This window comes from Orbilia oligospora (assembly GCF_000225545.1).
Source record: "Orbilia oligospora ATCC 24927 unplaced genomic scaffold scaffold00078, whole genome shotgun sequence".
NCBI lineage: Eukaryota > Fungi > Ascomycota > Orbiliomycetes > Orbiliales > Orbiliaceae > Orbilia > Orbilia oligospora.
The window spans coordinates 1,795,866-1,817,936 of record NW_011645635.1 but is presented as its reverse complement, the minus strand read 5'-3'; the positions used below and the strand labels follow the sequence as shown (position 1 = coordinate 1,817,936).

General features: G+C 45.5%; 5 protein-coding genes across 5 annotated transcripts; 3 read left to right on the top strand and 2 right to left on the bottom strand.

The window, feature by feature from the left end:
* Positions 1 to 258: 258 nt before the first annotated feature.
* On the top strand, positions 259 to 4,515 carry AOL_s00078g528 (uncharacterized protein; the record flags this gene model as incomplete). The annotated part of the gene is made up of 2 exons (XM_011123791.1): positions 259 to 436; positions 524 to 4,515. 2 exons carry the CDS (start codon positions 259 to 261, stop codon positions 4,513 to 4,515), a joined length of 4,170 nt encoding a protein of 1,389 aa, XP_011122093.1.
* A 1,883-nt stretch (positions 4,516 to 6,398) lies between these two features.
* AOL_s00078g527 (uncharacterized protein) lies at positions 6,399 to 8,757 on the top strand (the record flags this gene model as incomplete). The annotated part of the gene is made up of 6 exons (XM_011123790.1): positions 6,399 to 6,652; positions 6,864 to 6,962; positions 7,050 to 7,183; positions 7,334 to 7,471; positions 7,576 to 8,342; positions 8,401 to 8,757. 6 exons carry the CDS (start codon positions 6,399 to 6,401, stop codon positions 8,755 to 8,757), a joined length of 1,749 nt encoding a protein of 582 aa, XP_011122092.1.
* A 2,528-nt stretch (positions 8,758 to 11,285) lies between these two features.
* AOL_s00078g526 (uncharacterized protein) lies at positions 11,286 to 13,665 on the bottom strand (the record flags this gene model as incomplete). Its single annotated transcript, XM_011123789.1, has 6 exons — positions 11,286 to 11,392; positions 11,464 to 11,689; positions 11,752 to 12,120; positions 12,196 to 12,554; positions 12,624 to 12,720; positions 12,811 to 13,665. The coding sequence occupies 6 exons, from the start codon at positions 13,663 to 13,665 to the stop codon at positions 11,286 to 11,288; spliced, it is 2,013 nt and encodes a 670-aa protein (XP_011122091.1).
* A 992-nt stretch (positions 13,666 to 14,657) lies between these two features.
* On the top strand, positions 14,658 to 15,601 carry AOL_s00078g525 (uncharacterized protein; the record flags this gene model as incomplete). Its single annotated transcript, XM_011123788.1, has 2 exons — positions 14,658 to 14,994; positions 15,153 to 15,601. The coding sequence occupies 2 exons, from the start codon at positions 14,658 to 14,660 to the stop codon at positions 15,599 to 15,601; spliced, it is 786 nt and encodes a 261-aa protein (XP_011122090.1).
* Positions 15,602 to 17,226: 1,625 nt separating this feature from the next.
* AOL_s00078g524 (uncharacterized protein) lies at positions 17,227 to 19,074 on the bottom strand (the record flags this gene model as incomplete). Its single annotated transcript, XM_011123787.1, has 5 exons — positions 17,227 to 17,722; positions 17,812 to 17,975; positions 18,050 to 18,123; positions 18,213 to 18,446; positions 18,606 to 19,074. The coding sequence occupies 5 exons, from the start codon at positions 19,072 to 19,074 to the stop codon at positions 17,227 to 17,229; spliced, it is 1,437 nt and encodes a 478-aa protein (XP_011122089.1).
* Positions 19,075 to 22,071: the final 2,997 nt, after the last annotated feature.

The window sequence follows — 22,071 nt, the reverse complement described above, 5'->3', positions numbered from 1 at the left end:
CTCGATCAAGTTTATGAAACTACCAACCCTTCTATTTTATAGTTTCGAGACAGACTAGTCTTGTAGACAGACTATTCCCTCCTCATAAAAAGGCTAGCCGTAGAATATATAAAAATCACGACATATAACTAAATAGCTCGAATTAATTAGGCCCTGATCCTCGCAAGCAGCCAAAGCGGTATTCGGGAATCAATTTTAGGACGCACCAGCAGCATAATATTTCTCGGTACACCACATCGCGGCGCGGAAATTGGCAAGATGGTTGCAAATATTATAAAACAAGCGTTTCCAGATACTAGCCTTACAATCGGCGACGAATCAAGCGAACTTGTCAAAATAATGGAGGCATTCTGTGGTATTTTGGGTCCTATCAAGATTGCGACCTTCTATGAGAGCAAGGAAACGAAACTAAAATCTGGAGATAAACAAGTAGTATGTAAGCTAATCCACCCACAATGTTCTTGAAGCTCTATTATTAAGGGTAATATTAGCTATAGGCTATCTTTGATCTACTTACTAATAGTATGGTACCATAATCCAAAACTCGGCGCACAGATCGTACCCCCTACCGCTACTATCATTGGTATCAAAGACGAATTCCCTACCGGGATGGCCTGTCAACATCATCTCCTAACAAGCCCTAACGATATGGGAGATATAAGATTTTTTCATTTTTGGCGCCGCTTAATAGAGTTTACAAAGACAGCCGGTCAACCCTCAGATCGCAAGGGGCCACAACCTAACCCCCCTCCCTTACTCCAATGGTGCCTCCCCTCTCCCGCAAGACGCTTCTTCGGAAGACAAAAAGAATTACCTGCGATCAAAGATATACTATTACAAAACGGAGAACCAGTTCTTGGAAACCCTTTAACAATATATGGGCTCAGAGGGATCGGGAAATCGGAACTAGTCCTCCAATATATCAAGAGCACAGAATTGGAGAATATTTACTCAGCTACGCTGTGGGTACAATGCTCGGATCGAAATATGATCTTCGATTCACTCAGATTGATTTATAACGAACTATCCTTTCGGTGTCCCCGTATGGAGCACGAACTCCGCATTCTTGAGAATCCGTCAGGAGAGGTTACCCGCAGAACCCTTAAGGCCGTTATACATGGTATTACAAAAAGATTGACCGCACTTTCCCCACGCCCTTGGCTAGTCGTTCTTGACGATCTTCAGTTCCAACTTGAAGGTATCGAAAAACTAGCTGCTCCGAACGGCCAGATGATAATCACGACAACAGAACCAAGAGGGTCATCATCAAATCTATTTGAAATCCGAGGAGTTGGAGACGCTGCCGCTTTACTAATAATCATACAGCCCCGGCAATGCGGGGAAACCATGGATCGATATTCGGCATCAATGCTCATAGACGACATTCAAACTATCAATAAAAAATTGGGAGGCAACCCTTTTGCGTTAAATATGCTTGGCGCAGCGACCCACTCTACGGGGCTTTCTGAGGGTCCCAATAATATCCCACGTCCACCAAATGGCTCCCGTACAACAGGATTTCAAAAAGATGACTTTTTGGCTTATGCCACCGGCCCCGAACATGAGGAAGCAGAGCATATTTTATCCGTGGTGAATCTTGCATTTGGTACCATGGAGCTGAAATCCCGTGCGTTTATAACGGCTCTCAAGATAATCGGCCACTTCAACCCTATAGGAATAACAAGGACGGTACTATCTGACATGATCCTCGGGGGGCATGGCGGTTGGATGTACGTTTGTGACAGCGGCGACCAAGACGAACATCAGCTAGATGCGGAGGTCAGAAGTTTCTCAGAGTTCGATGGGAATGTTTGGGACATCCTCCGTTTTTTCGGAATCCTCAATTCGTCTGTCGATACAGAGACGAATCAATTCAGACTATTACCGCATCCAATCGTTCGCACTTGGATCCAACGCCATATGAGTGCCGCTCAAGTGGTGAAATGTGTCCTATTTTTAGGCAAAAGCTTAAGCCATTATAGAATACTATTGCATAGCTGGCCCATGTCGTGGCCTGAGCTTTTCAACGGAGAGATGGCATCTCAACTTCGATGCTGCTTCAGACATATGGAACAATTAGGATTTCTCAACCCAGGACCGGAGAACCCCTTTGTGAAATATCAAGATTCAGTATTAGTGCTCGAAGGACTAGCAGCTGGATTCAAGCTTTTTGGAGATTTTCAGCGTTGTCTAAAACTCTCTAAGCTTGAGCTAGATTTATGGAATGATAACTCCACGTTACGGGGTTCCAGCAGCCTCTTCGAACTCATTCGGAAAATTAGTAAAGGTTATTGGGAAACCCGAAACCCAGAGAAGGGGCTGGAAATAGTTCAACAGGCCATCGATATTGACAGAGAAGATGTGAATCCTAGGCTGAGAGACTTCCAAAAGAAAGAAGTACTATACCAAAAGGAGCAAATGCAGTATCAACTTGCAAAATTAAATGGGGAACTGGACGAGGATGTGGAATGTATTTCTGATTCCGAATACGAACTCCTGGACGACGAAGTCGTCGATATTTTGGACCTAGTCTCCGGGAAGCATGAAGCCGGAAAACTAGTAGAGATAATATCTCACTCTCTCAACTGCGACCCGGCTGACTACGACCCGGATGTTCTATTTCAGCTCTTACGATTTGATATTGACCTTGACATTGAGGTGGCAGTATCCCTAGAAGCAGAACTAATCATCAAGGCATTTAAATCTTTTATCAAAAATAACGCCGACCTCGGCTGGTGCGATCATCACCGGAATACGATACTACATATAGCAGTCAAGGGGAACCATTCATTGATAGTTGAACTTCTCATGAAATACAGTTCCCGGTTTGATATAAACGCAACCGATTTTACTGGGATGACACCACTAGCATTGGCTGTCACTATGGGCTCAAGAAAATCCACCGAGCTTCTCATTCAAGCCGGCGCGGAACTTGACTTCCGCCCCTGGTCGACCTCACCTCCGCTATTGTTCAGGGCGCTGTCAACGGATATCGAATTAGAATTCCTCAGATACCTATTAGAATCGGGCCTTAAAGACAATATCAACGAGCTGCATCTGAACTATGGTACCATCTTGCACCATGCAGCATTTACACGCTCTGCATCTGTGGTAGCATTACTACTTGAATACGGGGCCGATGCAAACGCGGCCGACTACATGCGACTCACCCCCCTTGCACTCGCTGTTATGCTAGGCTATACAGATGGTGTTTTGGAACTTCTACTCGCCCGGACGGATACAAACATTCATGACTACCGCGGTAGACATCCAAGCCAGCTACAATGTCAAGGTGACACTGTTGCAAAGATTCGATATTCCCATCCTCCGCGATTTATCCGGACCTCACCCGTGCGACTATCAAGAGAATCGAGAAAGGCAGAAGTTCTCGTTTACTATTGGCTTCGGTCGCAAAGCTACAGACCTCGGGGTTATTTTTTGGAAGTGCCAAGCCAGATGTATCATATACTTATGCACGCGGAATTCAAGGAATTTGCAGTATTGGTACGAGGACACGAGAAGTCTCTATCGGTGGATAGGAACGGAGGAATCCGCTCCGATAGGTGTTATGGTTGTGGGAAAGAAATTGCTTTTAATGCTTCTGCTTTCGTGTGCAACAACTGTTGCCCGACCCTATTTTGCGCCGACTGTCGCAGTCGGGACAATAACCCACCTACGCTGACACGAAGGCGAGACAATTGCGATCCACGATTTGATGTCAAGTTGACTGAGGCAGATTGCAGACCAATAATCAATAGTAGAGGCTTCCAATTCCGGAGGATAGCGGTCAATAGCATATTTACGGGCACCATGGAAATCTTTAAAGCCATGCATCCTGAAAAGTACGCTCTGTGGAATTCAGTTGAATCTGGACAAATCAGCCCCGTCAGAGATTATTTTGAGGGGCTACCATTATCAAAAAGAGATATGCTCGGTATTGATGCAAATGATTTTACCGGTTATACAATCCTTCACTATGTTGCCGAAGAGGAAAAAGATGGAATATTCATATACCTGGCATCACAGGGAGTGGCCTTGGATGCCTCTGACATAGCCGGCTGGTCTGTAGCCCACTCCGCTGCTACCGCAGCCCGCACAACTATTTTGAAGTATATGGCAGCACAGGGTGCAAATTTAAACGTCCAAGATGTGTACGGTCGGACGCCACTTCACGTAGCGGTTCTCGAGGGGAACCTTGAAACTGTGAAGCTACTACTTGAACTCGGTGCAGACAAAAGTATAGTTGACGAAGATTGTAGGCGCCCTTATGATATAGAATCTATTACTCCAGAGATGAGAAGGATTTTGTTGGAATCCGATCGCGAGCATACGACAAGGCGTCCGGAAGCCTCACTTTTAAAGGGGGATCCAACATCTGAGTCTAGGAGGGCTATCAGAGCGAGGAAGCTAGACCGATCTACACTTTTGAATTCTAATCCACTTGTCTATGGAAAGTATCTTAATTTAGCTCCAAGTGGTCCCTCCGGCCAGCGAAGTGGTAATTCCAGGCCATAGAACTCTCTTGTATATTTTTTCTGGTTACGAGTTTTGCAGCAATTCCAAGCCAGATTAAAATCTTATATCCATTATCGCTCCTGTGACTGGGCTAGTCGATTACATTGGCCATTATCACGCGTGATCGACTAGCTCGCAGGGAACTTCTGGTTCACAGGCGTGGCTAGGCTTGACTAGAGTTAGGAAATACCAGTATATCAACCAATTCGGACGAAGGCTATTTTCGAAACGGACAGCCAGGTCAGTATTCGATAAAATAAAAGAAACTATAGTTATCGTAGCTTACGCATTTAACGGAGTTAGTTGCCTTCCATATTGCGGAACAATAACCAGCGTGCGCAACCAGTACTGCGTATGCCTGGTAATAAAATGCATATGTCGCATGTCGGATTTTATCTATTCCCCGTACCTCGAGGCCGCCGTGTCAACTGATCATCAGCAACGCAATTCTCCAGATTCCTTTGGCTAAATGTTGCAAATCAGAAACGTGGGTAGCCGCATGGTAGCAAATGCAGACCCATGACGACCAAAGTTGGGACGGTCGGCAGAACGGGCATTACCAAACCGACATTTTTATGGCATGATTCAGGATCCACAAGTGTGGTGCATGATCGTTGAGATTAGATCGTCTTAGTTCAATAGAATTATGTGATCACCAAATTTCCAATTAAGTCAGCAAATGTGCTTCCACAGGTCAAAAACTGTGAATTCGGCCTAACAATCCCCCGCAAAGATCCTGCTAAATTGATATTCTAGATCGCCTCTCGGCCGACCTGTGACTAAGCTTGAGCTTAATTGGCTTTTTTGGCGGCTCGAAACAATTAGCGAGTCAGTAGCGTGTTCTAACGTAACGAGTATTTACGAGGCCAAAGCGAATATTAATGGCCCGTGCAATTTCATCAAGTCAGGGAGTATCCAAGATAGGGATTCCAGACAATGTTGTGGCTCTTGGAAAACTTTTATCGATGTTGTAGAAACGTCCAAAAAAATTCCGACGCTGAGATGTCTTGACATGATTGTTTCGGAAAACTTTTAGGTACTCCTGCTGACAACTAACGTTATCGAAAAACGCGGTATATGAGATAGGGTTTCTCCGAAAGCACAGGCCAAAATTGTTTTTTTCTTCACGATCCGATGGTGAGAGTCATGATGCAACCAGGGGCTGGCTGGATCGGTTTCGCTGGTACGGAAGGCTAGCCTATGTAGGGCTCGCCAAGGACCTTAGTAGCCACAAACTGGTCAAGAACTTGCACCCAATTCGCCTGGACGCCAGGGGAACCTAGCGCCTTTTCAAGCAAAAGTTTGCAATGATTTGATAATCGGTGGGTCAAGAAGCCCGATGGCCGACACCATGCAAGGACAGCTTTGCTTGGTCTCCCCAAAATTCATGTATTGTTTTCTGCGAGAATAGGAAAAAATTTGGATTTTTTTTTTTTGCCTGTTGGAGAAAGAATATGTGGGTTTCTTTTGGGAGATCATTCCCTTGAGCCCTTCCAATATGAATAAAAGTTAAATGTAACGACGTCAGTTTCTGGATATGATGTTTTCCTTTGCATCTATATAAAATCGTTTGAAGCACCCGCTTTCCTGAGGATTCTAGGCTTTCTTTGTGTAAAATATATCACCAATAGGAGAAGTTCCACAAGCTGCCTCAGTGCACAAAGGCTTCCATTCGTGCCCAGTTTACTTGTTGGTGTCACGCACATGCGCATACGACCAAAGCTTAAAAGCTTAAAAGCCACGGCGTGTCACCATAGCGATCCAACGGCTAGTTACCGGGGTCAGGGTCAAAATAAATACCTGCTGTGATCCCTTCTTTATACCTCTTATCATCAGCTATACTTTCACAGATCTCCCCTCATTACCTCAAATCCGAGATCCAAATGGTCGCACATTCAACAGACGACGATACTGTTGCGCCAAGCGTCAACGCGCCCGACATGGATAGCAAGGAGAAAGTCGCCTCGGGCGTTGAACAGCCTATCGACGAGCCTGCACAATTGGCAAAGGTTGTGTCGCGTGGAGGAAATCCGCCAGAAGAAGAGATTGTTTATCCAAGTGGTGCTAAGGTTCTTCTGATTCTCGTTGGTTTGATGTTGGCGGTGTTCTTGGTTGCCCTAGATCAAACTATTATCGCGTATGTATCAGATTACCTTTGTTTCTTTCCCCTCCCCGTCAGGTGGATCAAATGTTGGGGGATCATACAGATTTTTTTCTAGAATCCACATGCCACGCCCAGATACGCTGTGGGTTCACATGGACAATTCGTCCGACAAATCCATGAGAGAAATAGGCGGGGGATGTAGAAACTTCGGCTAACCTCTTGGCGATTGCTTGTGATGATGTAGAACCGCAATTCCTAAGATCACAGATCGATTCAAGTCTATCGATGACATTGGTTGGTACGGCAGTGCATACTTTCTGACCTCCACGGCTTTGCAACCTACGTACGTTTTTCTTCCGCCACAATTTTGGTTTATATTCGCCAAAAAATTCTGCGAAGCATGCACTCGATGCTGACATTCGCACTGTAGATTCGGTCGTATCTATAAAATTTTCAGCATCAAGGGAACCTTTCTTGTAGCTATCTTCCTCTTCGAGGTTGGTTCATTGGTTTGCGGTATTGCACCAAACAGTACTTCTCTAATCATTGGGCGTGCGATTGCTGGTAAGTTTAATTAATAATGAATATGCATAGCTTTCAAGTGATGTTGAACAGGGTTCGAAATTTCCATTTTGGGAGTTTCCGTTTGGGGCGCATGGGGAGGTATCGGAGTATCCGGAGTTACTTAAAGGCTAACCGAATTTCGTTGTTTAGGTCTTGGTGTCGGCGGTATCTTTTCCGGTGGCATCGTTATCCTCGCATATGTTTTACCCCTCGAAAAGAGGCCTTTGGCCTTCGCTTCAATTGCCTCTATGTGGGGTATTGCGAGTATTGTCGGCCCTTTGCTCGGTGGTAAGTATTATCCCCTGTATATCCGAATCTCTCCGCAGGTATCTTCGGGATTTCTCAGATATATATTTCAAAGAAGTTTATCTGACTTTGTGATTTATCTGTAGGTGCGTTTACCGACCATGTTTCATGGAGGTGGTGCTTCTATATCAATCTTCCACTAGGCGTAATTTCGGTTGCTGTTGTCCTATTGGTTCTCAAGATTCCTCGTGAGGCCAATCCGGAAGGCTTGACTGTTCTAGAACGTGTTCGCCAACTTGACTTAATTGGTGCCGCTATTTTGATCCCGGCCGTCGTTTCCCTTCTTCTTGCTCTTCAATGGGGAGGTGTCACCTATCCTTGGAATAACGCTAAAATCATTGGTCTCTTCGTCTGCTTCGGCGGTCTGATCATTATTTTCATCTTTTCACAATGGAAGCTTGGTGAAGCTGCGACACTTCCTCCCAGGATCTTGAAACAGCGGACGGTTCTTTCCAGTTTAATTTTCGCGTGCTTCTTTGGAGCAGCTTTCTTCGTAGATGTTTACTACCTTCCTATTTACTTCCAATCTGTCAAGGGATCGAGCGCCACAAAATCCGGCATCCAAGTTCTCCCGATCCTTCTCAGTTGTGTGCTATCAAGTATTGTTTCGGGAGGTTTAATAACTGCTCTTGGATATTATACTCCTTTCTTGATTGGAGGCATGCTCCTGTATGCGGTTGGTGCGGGTCTCATAACGACATTTGATGTCGACACAAAATCTGCTCATTGGATTGGATATCAGGTTATTGCGGGTCTAGGTGTGGGCGTGGGTTTCCAAGTTCCGATTCTTGCTGTCCAGACCGTCTTGCACATTGATGACATCCCGGTTGGAACGGCTATTATTACTTTCTTCGTAAGCAACTCCCTCTGGATTGACTAAGTGAAGGATCTCACTAACAAATGCACAATAGCAATCTCTGGGCGGCGCTCTTTTCATCTCGGTCGGCCAGAATATTTTCTCAAACGGACTGAAAGAGGGTCTCGAACGCTATATCCCCGAGGTCCCATCGAGCGTATTCCTTCTCTCCGGTGCTACTGAGATCAAGGACGTTCTTGCCAGCCTTGGGCTGCAGGACAGGCTTCCAGATGTGCGAAAGTCTTATATGGTCGGCTTGAAGGATACATATAGGCTCGATGTGGCACTTGCATGCTGCGCGTTTGTCGCTGCGTGTTTCCTTGAATGGAAAAATATCAAGGCGGAGAAGGAAAAGAAGGAGGCGGAGGCAAAAGAGAAAGGCATCCACTTGGAGCCCGCGATCGCTGTTTAAAATCTTCCCTTCGCTCGTTTTGTAATATTAGTCCTGCACAAGTTGCCTGATCAATTTCGATTTGTACATACATACATACATTTCCTGTATGCAAAAGCTTAAGACGATAGACTACGTATACTAAGTAACTAGGTCCTTACAAGGCAATAATGTTTATGCTATTGTAATGTTTCAAGCCCTGCCATCCGATATGACGTACATATTATGCTTTCAGGGCCAATGCCAATTCGTATTAGTCTATCCGGCGACATATCTATATGCATTGCACAATTGCCATCGACCTATATTATAATCATTCTGGACTTGGTAAAGTTAGAAAATATCCCCTTCAACCATCGCTTTTACTCGACTACACTTTTACCGGGATGATTAGCGCTACAACGGGGAAAGCATGGGGGTAGTATGTATGATGCATCCGTGCCACGAACAATACGGCTTTGGGATTAGCCTGCATTCCGTAGCCAGGTCACGGCGTTCGCACTGCAGGTTGCACGTTTCAAGTTCTCTGGACCGATCCGATTCACCCAGCAGCCAAAATTTAGCGGAAATATCCTCCTGCGCAGTAGAATTGAATCGACCCATTTGTGATCGATTATCACACTGCATGCATATAGTATAAAGCTTATCCTTTTTTATTCTATTACAGAGGGGATCCGGGGATCAAGAGATATATTACCCATGCAAGATTGTTTCCCGATCATCGCAGCAAGGCCCATTTTCGATTCCGTTAATTACCTACCCGATAAACGGCCCGTCACTTCCCCCCAAATTGTTCAGATTTTTACTTGCTTTAAGGTGTTCTATTAATTCTTTTTGCAAGCCACCGTTTTCGTGTGGGGATTAGACGGGAAACTTCAAAAGTATATGCAAACAGGTATGTACATATATACTTACAGGTACCTGCCGAGGTACAACTCTCTATTCAAGACATTGTAGGACGTTATCATAAAACAGTCCCGTAGGAACTCGGAAGCACGTCCTGCTATTCCCCCCTTCCCCCTTCTTTTCCCCTGCCCTAGTCGGTGAAGCTAACGACGCCCGAGAACCAATTGGCTATCACGAAATACTGTGTTTTGCTTTATACGAGCCGGTACCTCTTTCCGAGAGTTCTAACCTCGCCGAAACAAGTATAGTCCTCGATACGCCCTGTGGGAACTTTCTCCACATGTAATTTTGGCCCCGCGGCCCGGGACCTCCCACTCCCGGGAAGTAGGCACATGTGCACAAGGCTGAATTAGCTTAAGGCCGGAACTAATAGCACCTATAATATAGGTGTTTGTTGGCTAAAAGTCCCGGCTCTTAACTGCCGAGCTAGTTGATCGTCATAAAGGCCTGAAACTTTGCTTTGTTATCTGATGCAACAAGTTTTTAAGGTTTCTGATTCTCCTAAAGTAAGCTTAATTACGGAGAATGGTCTCGGATCAATTTTAAATTGGCGATTCCTTTTGTTCGTCTCGAGTTGAGCTTGCACAGGGATATCCCTGAGATCCGCCTGTGGCATGAACGCCGTTGTTGTATTTTGTCTCAGGGCAACACAGAAAAGGCCTTTGATATACACGTACATATCCATATATATCTTCCGATAGACGAAGGTTTTGGCGGAAAATGTGGAACGGCGTCATAAGCCGCTCGGGCTATAATTTATGCGAGAAATAGAATGACCGTGGCATACCCAGCCAAAAGCCAATGGGGTACCTTGGCCAATGGGGTACCTTGGCCAATGGGGCTTTTGGAGTGAGACCGCAATATTGGCGCATGGAGCCTTTGGAGGCGGCCACAAGGAGATCTGAGCAACCGGGAAACGATATTGATACCTTAGCTTGTGAGCTAAGGTAGAGAAGAATATGCCATTCGAGAGGGAAACATGATAAACGTGTACATAATTTTTTCTCCAAATTATCAATAAGGAAGCGCTCTCTAACAAGAAACTAAAAAATTTTGTCCTCTATATGTGCTGATGGAGGAATCTGAACCCGTGAAATCAAATCGCTGGTATGCTGGTCAGATCGAATGTCTGTATGTATGTATGATCAGAAGCAATATGTGCTAAAAGAAGAGACAAAATGACCGATAATGCTTGAACTGCTGCAAGCGTGAAAACGAATATCAAAACAATGAATTGCGTTGGCGCGCCCATGATCAATATGAACAGAGAAGCAAGAAAACGAAAAAGAAAAAGAATCTGCGAACACCGGCAATAGTAGGCCTAGGGAAAAGAAGGAAAGGTGCAATGTATAACCCCCACAAAAAGCCATCCCTCGTCTAAATTATTCCGAAATTATGTAAAGATGCTGCAGCCTCCGAGCAAAGAAAAAGGAAACGAGTGGATCTATATTATGCATGTCGTTAAAGGATAATGTTGTTGATGAGCCTTATGAGAGTCGTGAATTCGTAATTCGTCGTTGTTTCGATCGATGCTTTTTCCGTATCCACTAATGCTATGTTGTGAGAAAAGTCCCCGGCATAACCCGGGGTGTGGCTTATGACGCCAAAATTTTCGCTAGGGAAACCAGGTTGCTGCGAAGAGGTTACCTAACAAAAATAATCCTCGACGTCCACATGGTTTCATATTCGGCACGGCCCTGGGGTGTTCGAGGGCGTTCGGCGGTCTCTAGATTATATGTCCGTACGGCGACTAGCATTTACAAGTTAAGTTAGCATTTAATTTTTCCAATTAGAGGTAAATAATATTGCGTCAGCGTGTACCTGAAATATGTTCTCCGATCTGCCTCATCATTCGGAAAGCTTCATTATCAAGCTTGATATCAGTGTAGGTTTGGGCGTCTGGGAGGGTTTCTTTTCGCAAAAGAGCCCCAAGGGGCATTTCGAGTTTCTTGTGGTAATATTCGAAGGCATCAACTAAGTGATTACCAGACCAAGACCATAGGTTCCGGTGGTGGTCCCAGTGAGCGAGAATCTTGTCGCGGTGGAACTATTAAACCCGAAGTTTAGTAAAGTAGACATATGATAAGAGCAGACCCAATCTAAGCTTACGGTAGATCCGAGGTACTCTACGTATGCCTGTTGGGTTTTCAGAACAAATTCAACCGTGTTTAGAATGATGTAAACGGTAACCCATAGTTCCAGCCAATCTGTTTTCTTCTTTGCTTTGAACTTCGTCCATATAGTCTTCAGCAGATGTGCCGCACTTGAAACCATTCCTTTGATAATTAAATTGTCTAGTTGATTGTCCAGCTGAGGCGGAATAGGAACATATCCAAATAGGAACGATGTCTCATCATCGATTATATTCGGCGGCATACCAAGTAGTTGTTCGCCGCATAGGGAACGCTCGGATGCATTTAAGTGCGCTCCTACCCATATGTCTAAGGCGCAATGTACGATACCATTAGGTCTTAGCTTCTATCCTCCGAATTAGTATCCCTATGCGTTTTTGGGAAGGTGTATGACCGATTAAGTCGAGATAAGGCAACTTACCGAGAGATGGTCAGCTAGTTTCATAATACTGATAGTAACAGGGGATGTCCCTTGTGACATCATGTCAATCATGAAGGCGTTCCGATAACACGTCATTCTTGTGAGTAGAGTCTTATACATCTCCTCTGAAGAGTAAGCAATGTATGGTTGCACTTCGATAAATGCGTCTGGCTGCCTTCCTCCAGGGCTCTTTTTGAGGTTATCCCCGGGCTGCGGCACAAATCTTCTGCAGGAAACCACGAGTGGCTCACAAAAGGTTGATACGCTCAGCGGGACACAATGAAACTTCAGCTCCAAGATCTCGTCCGATGCCCACACTTTTGTGTGCTCTGAGACAGGTACGATATGAATTGGGGTGTCTTAAATTTTTGGTTAGCAAATCCATAAGTTCAGCTGCAATTGCGCGAGAAAGGAAAGAGGTCACATACTTGAACGAAAAAAGGAACAATCATCGAGATCCAATCTAAAGCATAGATGGGGCGACCCTTTGCAAGGTGGACAAATACCAGTGTGACTAGCATGGCACTGTACATAAAACAATACCCAGCAATGATACATCAGTTATCTAACCTTATTTCAACGTCAGAGACAAAAGGTGCAGTAACGTTAACTCACCTTCTTATTTAGCATACGGCACCTGAAGCATCCACCCCCAAACTGTCTCACCAGTGCCTTCGACCTTTTCTCCTCGTCCGTCAACTCTTTGAGTGCCCCGTGTCCACCTCTTCTCGCCAGCTCAGGAGGAACGATACTAAACTTGACCTCCCCACTTACTGTTGAATTCGGTGTTGATTTAGCTATTTTCCTCGCCCTCGCTTCAGCTGGTTCTCCTTTTGCATCGACATCGGCGTCCTCGATTTTATGCTTTCTTGAATTTGTTTTTGCCGGGGCTGGTTTTGAAACAAGTTTTATTTGATAACTTTTAAACTTTGATGGATTTTTGTTACTCTTATGTCCGGACTGCGGCCGTTCCACCACAGGTGGATGGCTGACCACCGGAGGCTGAATTCCATGATGATTATGCTGATTCTGATGCTGATATTGGTCTTGAGCATGACAATTTTCCACAAAGCTGCTCGGTATCAATGTGTTGCTATTGTTGGGATCTATTGTTAACTCCGTTGCCAAGCTGCGACCTCCTCCACTTAGACTCGAGGTCGGTCTCGGAATCGGAATCGGAACCTGATGAGAAAACTGGAATGGTGAACAATTTCTTTCGAAGAATGTCATGAAATTCTCGCGATCCCACGGCGTCCATTCTATGCTGTCGTCGATGTCGTATAAGCTTTGACTGAAGTGCGGAGCAGGCCCCGCGGGGAAGCCAGCGAGAATGTCATGATCTGGATGTGGACTCAATGAACGACGGCGAGGATTCGGAGAAACACCACTTGGAACACCTAGTAGATAGTCGGCAGTCTGCTGAGTATGTCCCCCCCAGAAGTGATGGAGATAAGGATCGAGCTCCTCCATCGCTTAGTTAAAACTTTCGCGTTCAAACACCGCTCGAGTCCGTGGGAGGCCGGAGGGTTGGATCTGTGTCTTAGAATCCTGAACTCCCACCAACCGGCCCAATCTTTTACGACGTGTTGGACTGTTGTGTTTGGTTAAAGGGGCACAGATGGAGAGTAAAGGAAGGTAGGGAAGGCCCTTGATAAAATATAATATCGAAAAGAAGCTAACTAGGCTTGAGCGTATGCAGCTGCAAAGATATAGAGATGCAAAAGAGGAATAAAATGCAGTGGGATGGTCTGACCCGTCTTAGAAATTAATGGCGGCGGCTTGGACAAATTTAACAGTTCCCGCTCTGAAATTTTGGATGCCGTTTTTTGTCTGGCCTTCGCTTGTATCCGGGAGGGCAAGCTGGAGCCCAAAAACGAGGATTGTGCATAATCTGCCCTGAGCTGATCATGCATCTAGCAAAAAGGAAACACTGGCTTCATGACCCCACGCAGGATCTCGAACCGAGCTGGTGGGTACGCACCTTACCGTATCGGGACACTACCGGGCCTAGGGCATCTATGGGGAACCTATGGGGCTCCGTGGCTTGGCGTGTGTAGATGGACATCTCTCGCCCACCGGGATGCGCTGCGTAGGGAGATTTTCCAAAAATGATTGTACTTCGTATGCTATGCCGCGTCGAGATTGCCGCTGCACTGGAGTTCTGGCTGCCGTAACTTTCCAAGGTTACTCATGTCGGTGTTTCCTTCTGGAGAAGGTCAAATGCGAGATTGGCTAAGTTGCCAATGTATATATAAAGGTCCCAGCGATGAAATTCTTATTTCTAGTTGTTCGTAAAACTCAAAGTATATACCTTTTAATTCTTACGGGCCGACCCTCCTTTCCTTTGTGCTCTATGGTTTTTTCATACCGTTCGTATCTCAGCTGACATTGTTGTCATTCTCGCAAGCTAAAACACTAGAGGACCCGCCTTTTAAAAAAAAAAATCGTCGTTTTTTCACGGAATGAAACTGCGCGAAGCTTCCCCACGTGATCTTCCTCAGATCATGGAAGTCCTCCTGGAGGGCCTTGTCGATGATCCTATGTTCGATTGGACGTGGCGTTATAGACATCAGTATCCATGGGACAACTACTACTATTGGAGTCTTAGGATCAATTCCATGATCAACAATGCTGGCGTGGTCTTCCTAGTTGTTGAACTTGATGAGGCTGACAAGTTCAGAGACAAAGGAGATCCAATTGGCACCCTAGTCAGCTTCGTCGTTTGGAAAAGAACTGGGGAGGACGAGCACGCAAAACGGCGGAGAAGTCTCAAGGCTGGGATCCTCAATATGCTCGATCGTAAGTATATAGGTTTTACTTTTTTTTTTCTCCGCATAGTTTTCCTTTGCTTTCTAACTATAGCACTATCTTTCGTATTTTATGGGAAGATTCCACAAGAACTAGATGAAAAATAGAGGGAAAATGGGAATTCTAATTCTTATGCGTCAAACTTGAAGGCACAGTCAATACTCTACAAGACTACTCGATGACACAGCACTACCCGGAAGGGAGACGAGATGCCGACTATCGGAGATGGGCGGTCCTCAAAAAGGGTGTGAAAGCAGTTGATGCGACGTATTTTACTCGGTATCAAAATTTCTGGGAGTTAGAATTACTTGCTACTCATAGAAAATATCGTCGACACGGAGCCGCTACTATGTTAGTGGAGTGGGGGATAAGGCTGGCAGACGAAGAAGGGGTGCCTTGTTGTGTCATCTCGAGTCCAATGGGAAAACCCGTTTACGAGAACAGCGGATTCGTTCTGGCCTCGGAAGAAAAATGGGTCTTCCAAGTCAAAGGAGAGGAGGAAAAGGTAGAATGCTTCGTTTTGATACGGTCATCAAAAAACGAGCGGGTCTTATCTGCAGAGACAGGCGATGGATACATGATAGTGTCATCATTATAGGTTGCATATTCCTTTCGGGCTTTCCGGCGTTTTCAATCCTTTCCTTTTTATTCGATCTCTCGTTTAGCAGCAAGCATAAGGATGGTTTTATATGTTTTACATGTCGTTTCCAGCCTATAGGTCCCCCTTCTGATGTTCATTTTTGTCTCCCCGCAGCAATCAGTCGCATGACTGCTGCAGTTTTGCTCATATTCTGGATGATAAACGCCTTAACGAACTATGCATGTATGTACGTAATTTCTAATTCTGCCACCGGCAGCGCAGTCCGATCATGGAAACCTTTTTTTTCTTCGATTCCCCGCACTTGCCGTACATCTCACGCAGTCCCGCTTGCTTTTTCCCGCATCAGTGCGCCTCATATCTTATGGGTCTGTGCTCGCTTTATGATATTGTCATCTGATGGAATATTTGGGGTAAATATTACGGCGAGAGATTATACACATTATCTCGGATAGTATCATTAATGTTCCCAACTAAATTCGGTGCTTTGGGACACGAAGGACCCGTGTACTAAGGGTTGGCAAAGATTCTGGAATATTCTTACCTCATAGAGCTGAATAATTTAAACCTCTCATTCCGGAACTATACATATACAGACATAGTGCATGGCTTCCTTCCCGCAATCGAAGCAGGGACGTCTGGACACTCTGACTTGGGAAAAGGAATTAAAAATGAATTTGAAAATCTCCCAAGCAGGAACCGACGCGGCGGAACGCGGTGGCCAGATAACAAACTCAAGTCATTAATGAATGATATGCACGACATCCAGGCGTACTTCGCATATATATGTCTGAATAGGTAATGTGAAACGAGGAAGCTGGAACAAGGCTTGTCCTGGTTCATGCCCTTCAGAGGCTTCTTGTCCCAATTTTTCAATCGGAAAATCGGGAAGTCTAGACTTATAATTACATCCGACACACACTTAGCGCTGCGTAATGTACCTATATTATGCTAGTTTGAGAATATAAAATGGAATAATATATGGCACTGTGCTGTAGATGCAGCCCTGAGCTCTGAGTTAGCCAGACGGACAAGTCCCAGGCACATGATGCAACATAATCAACGCATTATTGTTAATCGTCCTTACCTGGGGCGATTTCTTGTATCGTGTGGGCATTTTAACGCAGCTACCGACCATGAAAGCTAAGGCCAAGCACTTCATCAAAAAAAATAATTAAACACAAGCTACAAATTTGGAAGAGGGCCTTGCAAATTGGAACCATGAGAAATGGCAATGATAAAGGATTACTCTATATTAAATAGTTAGTTTGAATCTAAGGTATGTACGCAGATCTGCGTATGTATGTATGTACGAGAAAGAGAAAGGGAAGTTCGTTTCGGAAGGATGTCTAAAAATCTAGAACGCTGAAAAAAAAATCAGACCACTCGGGGAAGAAACAAAGAGAACAAGAGGCTAAAACAATGCTTTTGATTGGCGGAACGAATTTCCGCAATTACAAGGTGTAAAAGAAAGATAACAATAACTACCACATGGCCATATGGGTAAAGAGGCAAAGGACGAGGCTCTCCGTCGGGGGCATTGTCAGCTAGCTTCATGCGCTGGTATGGCCAGAAAAGCTGAAAAGACGCGGATGGACGGTGCACTATATTGGAAATGATTTGCCTTAGCCGTTCGTTCCGGATGGGCTTGTAGCAGGTGGGCCTTGAGACAAGGCTGCGAAGTTGAATGGGTCAATGCGGAAATTGTAGTCTGAGGAAGCGATATCATTCGGGTATATCTCGTTAAAGGCCCCGTCAAGATGTCGGGGGAGCCGATAAGCTCTTTCTTCGTTTTTTATAAAAGCGCGGATCAAGTGCCGTCTGCTAGAGCCCTCCCCGATTGAAGCATCTCGGAATTCCTCGCGGGAGTGAACCACGGCGAGGTTGTTCATGAATTGAATATCTCCTTTCTGTAGTTGAATCCGAATGGAGTGACGTTCGGCTGTAAAGTGGACACTGTCTAGGGCCTCTGCTTGTAGAAGGGTGAGAGGGCTGGGAGTATCGCCATTATTCGAACCAGTAAATGGGCGACGGGCAACGAAAAGGATCGGCCTGCCATCTTCATACCAAAGAAGAGGGCGTCTGTAGTATGCTTCGGAGTCGAAGTCATGAGAAGAGAAACTATAGCAGCTAGTTAGTCCATATTTAATTCTAGAGTTTTGGAGCAGATTCATCGGCTAGTAGTGTACTATGGGCTATGAGTATCATACCTATTTAACTTCCAATCTTCAGCTAGAGTTCTAATAGCATGCGGCTTTGTTGCAGCTAGTTCGTTATATACTTTTGCAGAGCTAGCAATCATGCTACCACCACCGTTACCGGCGACTCCAGCGACGAAAAGTGCGATGATATGGGCAGTATCGTTGTGAAATGACTTCAGTGTTGGAAATTGTATTAGCATAATAGACGATATATAAACGACCAGCTGTAGGGTTGTGAGTTTATTACCATGTGGACATTCGTATAGCCGGGCGATTTAATCAACCCCTCGGCATACAAGGGCCGAAGATTGGTCAAATGAGCTAACAAGATTTTTTGATGAGAGTTAGCATTTGTGACTAAATTGGACTGACATCGAACAGGGTTATAACTACAGTGTAAGGAGTCTTACCTAGACCAGTACGGCTTAATGTCTGCATACCAAGTTTTCCACCGACATAGCTGCTAAGTCCCATGAATATGATGGCTCGTTCCATAGGTGTATATCTAGAAGAGTCCAGGCCACGTATAACAGCAAATCCACGTCTGTCATAAAGATTGGAGACGGTTTGTTTCATCTTGGCCTTTAAGGAATTGCTAATTGGGAATGTCTCAGCAGAGACATGATTCACGCTATCATACTTGCCTAAATACGTTGGTCAGCCACGCACACTGTATATTTGGTTATTCGCTAAGCATGAGCTCTGGCATATTGCCATGTGGTAGATGTAGCGTGGTTTGGGTAAATTTGCGATTTCCAAGACTCGGATACTCGTTGCTGTTGCAAAAGAAGGAAGTAACTAACCAAGATAGGACTTCATGGCGGCCTCTACCGACTCAACATCTTCGGCGTTCAGACTAACTAGCCAATCTTCTTCAGTGACTTCTGACGCGGTCCAACTCAAGGGACCTTTAACAACTGATGGGAAGCCATTTGGGAGACTCTGATCGTTTGGCAGAATAGTTTTTAGGTATGCCTCTCTTTTTTCAAAGCCTTCTTGGCATGGGACATAATTGATCTTTGAGATAATTCCCATCGAATCCTCACTTTGAGTCTTGAGAAAGTCCTTGAGGCCTAAGACAGGTGCCCCTTGCCCATATGGAGCCGGCGCCATCCTACTTGCAGTAGACTTGGATGAAGTCGACTGATTGAGAAAAGAAATATCGAAATTTGAATTCGGATTATTCGCTGGAGATTCCGGATTCAAAGCTAACAGAGAATCTTCTGGGCCGATGAATTGAAGGTAAGAGTTTGCAGCTGAGCTGTGAGGCATTGAACAAAGGTTATATAAAATCAGGTATTCTTTCAATTGATGGCTGTAGACGGACTGGGGAGAAAGGTATATCTCTAAAGTGGGTCCTCTTCGTAATCGGGCGCCTGCTCTGATAAAAAAAATATTTTGCGTCGACGAACGGAGAGCGCGGTATGTGACAGGATTAATAAAGAAAGTCTCCTAAGTATAGGGGAAAAGATTTTATAACTAGCTGGGCCATGGACTAGAGCTGGAGAAAACACTGGACGAATATTTCGAGCAAAGGATGGAATCTGCCGATAGAGATGTGGTTTATACAACGAACCCTAGACTTGATAACAGATGAGACACCTGACCCATGTCTCCAGATCGCATCGGAGGGAACAGATTCTAACAAGATGGTCTGTTGCAAACATGAACCAGCGCTCGATGTAGCACTTGGGATTATGCCGACGGGTGGAGATTCCCATCACTCAAAGGCCGCCCATCTCATCCTGAAGCGCTGGATCTCAAGTTCTTCGCAGGCGAAAGCTCTTGTTGGAAGCTGGGAGATAGCACTGCTTCTACTGTATACGGCAGGCGGTAATATCAGAAATCTTCTAATTGTGTTGGTGTTAGCATTTAATTATAAAGCGGGATCGCAAAAGGAAAGAAATCTTTCGCACTCTTTCGGCAATCGAGTTGACATTGCGCGGATTGCCTAGCTAGCAGGTCATTAAGTGGGCTTCTGTTTAAAACGACTCCACTTGCCAGCTGCCAGCTGTATGTTGCTGCATGGTACCTGGATGAGGCTAAAAGGCAAGGGGAGATATATGTAATCCAGTATGTCCAATTAATATGACGTGGAGAACGCCATGCGCTCACGGGGAAATCCCACTTTTTGTACATGCATCGTACATACACTATCGTATTGTGGTGGGCCACTTTAGTCTCGTCCAATTAATAATAAACTGGCCTGACCGCCCGCGCGCGATATCCACTTCTTCAAGCCCATCGACTACTGCTCAAAATGTAGCCAGACCAAGTTTCGAAGAGGCAGAGGCCCTGGGTTTGCGGAATTTCCTGGATCTCTTAGCGGGTGATCCATGGCACCGGAGAGCCCAATCGCATCTAGTCCCCGACATTCCGCGGTCTGTGTTTCACCTCAGCTTTTAGGACCGCCTCGACTCAGAGTGGGAGAGTGTGTGCTAGAGAGCAAAGAAATACTGTATTTGGGCGTCACCTGACTCTGTTTGGGGGTTCCTCTGAATTCCCCCCCCGCCGCTGAGGAATTCTGTCGCGATATCAAGACCACCTTGAATCATCCACATCCCCATCGTTGCTCGACTCAGATATCACAGTTTTTCGTGGTGCATGGGCTCCTCCTGACTGTCACATACAGTATGTACGTACTTACCGGTAGCACTGCCCCTTGCTCGTCTTCCAACACACTTCCGAAGCTAATTTGATGAAAAAGAAAAACGCGGGCACCAAAATCCGCTGTTGCCGGCTAATCTGTCTGTTTGCTCGGAGCGCACAGGCCCACCAAGATCTCTGGATGTCTAAGACATCTCCATTGATAGAAGGTTCAGCGCACATCGATTACTTGATATGAGGTGCGCAATGCGTGAGAGTGAGGAGACATTGAGTCTTCGACGGCATCGCTGCGGCGTCTTCGGATTCGCAGTTTGATCGAAATTCCCTTTCGATTCTATTATTCTTCGCAATTTGCAACATTTAGGAGGGGCATTGAAGCATGAGGTCCCCGATTCGAAAAGCTGCAACAACCAGCTGCAGGGAATCCGTAAAAGTAACGCCGCCCAGTTCCGACCAACCAAATGTGCAGCTCAAACACCTGCATGCTGCAAGCTGCTTCCTTTTTATGCTCGAATGCAACAAGCTTGGAAAGCTCCCAGAGACAGTTCGACTGTCGAACCTCGATTCAGAGCATCGCAATTGAATGGTTCCTTTCATTGCTTGACATTTTGAGAAGGTCGCTTAAACACGTCTTTGGCCAACAAATGAAAATTTCCCAGACAGAACAAAGTCTACCGTTACACAGTCGACCAGTCTGAAAGTAGCATCCATTTCAGACTTTTTCACCAAGATTGGCGAAATGTACTCGCGTGCTCGCATGGAATAATTAAACTAGTACCTTCGTGTTTTACAGTCCCTACATCACAGGGCTCAGTTACTCGTTAGTGCAGGGCCTAGCTGCTCGGATTATGTAAGTCTGAGACCAATTGAGGATTCAAAGTTTATAGGCTCTACCAACAAATGCAACAGGTTCCCCACGAACGGAACTGGTTTCTAAGGGTTTACACCACCAATGGACTTCCCGCGGTCTAAAAAGGCCTGCAAGAGATGAACTAAGTCTACCCTGCGAGATATTTGGAGATTTTTCCCGCACCATACACCCCTCCCCCGCGTCCGACGTCCCGAACGGCGAATCCGGGAAAACACGGCGCATATGTGACATCACAAATCATCCAAGCTTGACGCTACAATTGCCAACGTCGAAGCTAGGATATCTCAATCCGCATTCCTCTTTAGCCCTTCTTGCTTTTGCAGATTTTTTTTTACCCTAGTTTCAACCCTTCGGAATAGGTAGATGTCCTATGTTGCTCTTTGCGAGGGGTCGGTACTATCCGGAGACGCAGGCGAGCATGTAAAGTGCAAGGCGTGCAGCGGGACGAAATTTAATTGACTGGGGTTTGATGGCGAGGGTCCTCGTCTATGGCCTCATCAATGTCACACAAGCTTCTGAATTTGATGGAGTGCATATTCGTGCTTCCGATTTTCCGGCATTTTATTGGACATAAAGCTTCCCGATGTTATGCTTGACGGCCGGGTCCGCCGAAGCAGGTTCACCAGTTAACGAGTTCCGATTGCGCTCCTAAACTTACTCATATTTCTGGCGTGCAGCACGTATGTTTTTCCCTATAAATGATTCGTTCTAGCGGGTAATATTTTTAGTATTGGACAAAAAATTTTCCGATTTTATGCCCTCGCCTGGTATTCGGGTACGTACCGGTAGCC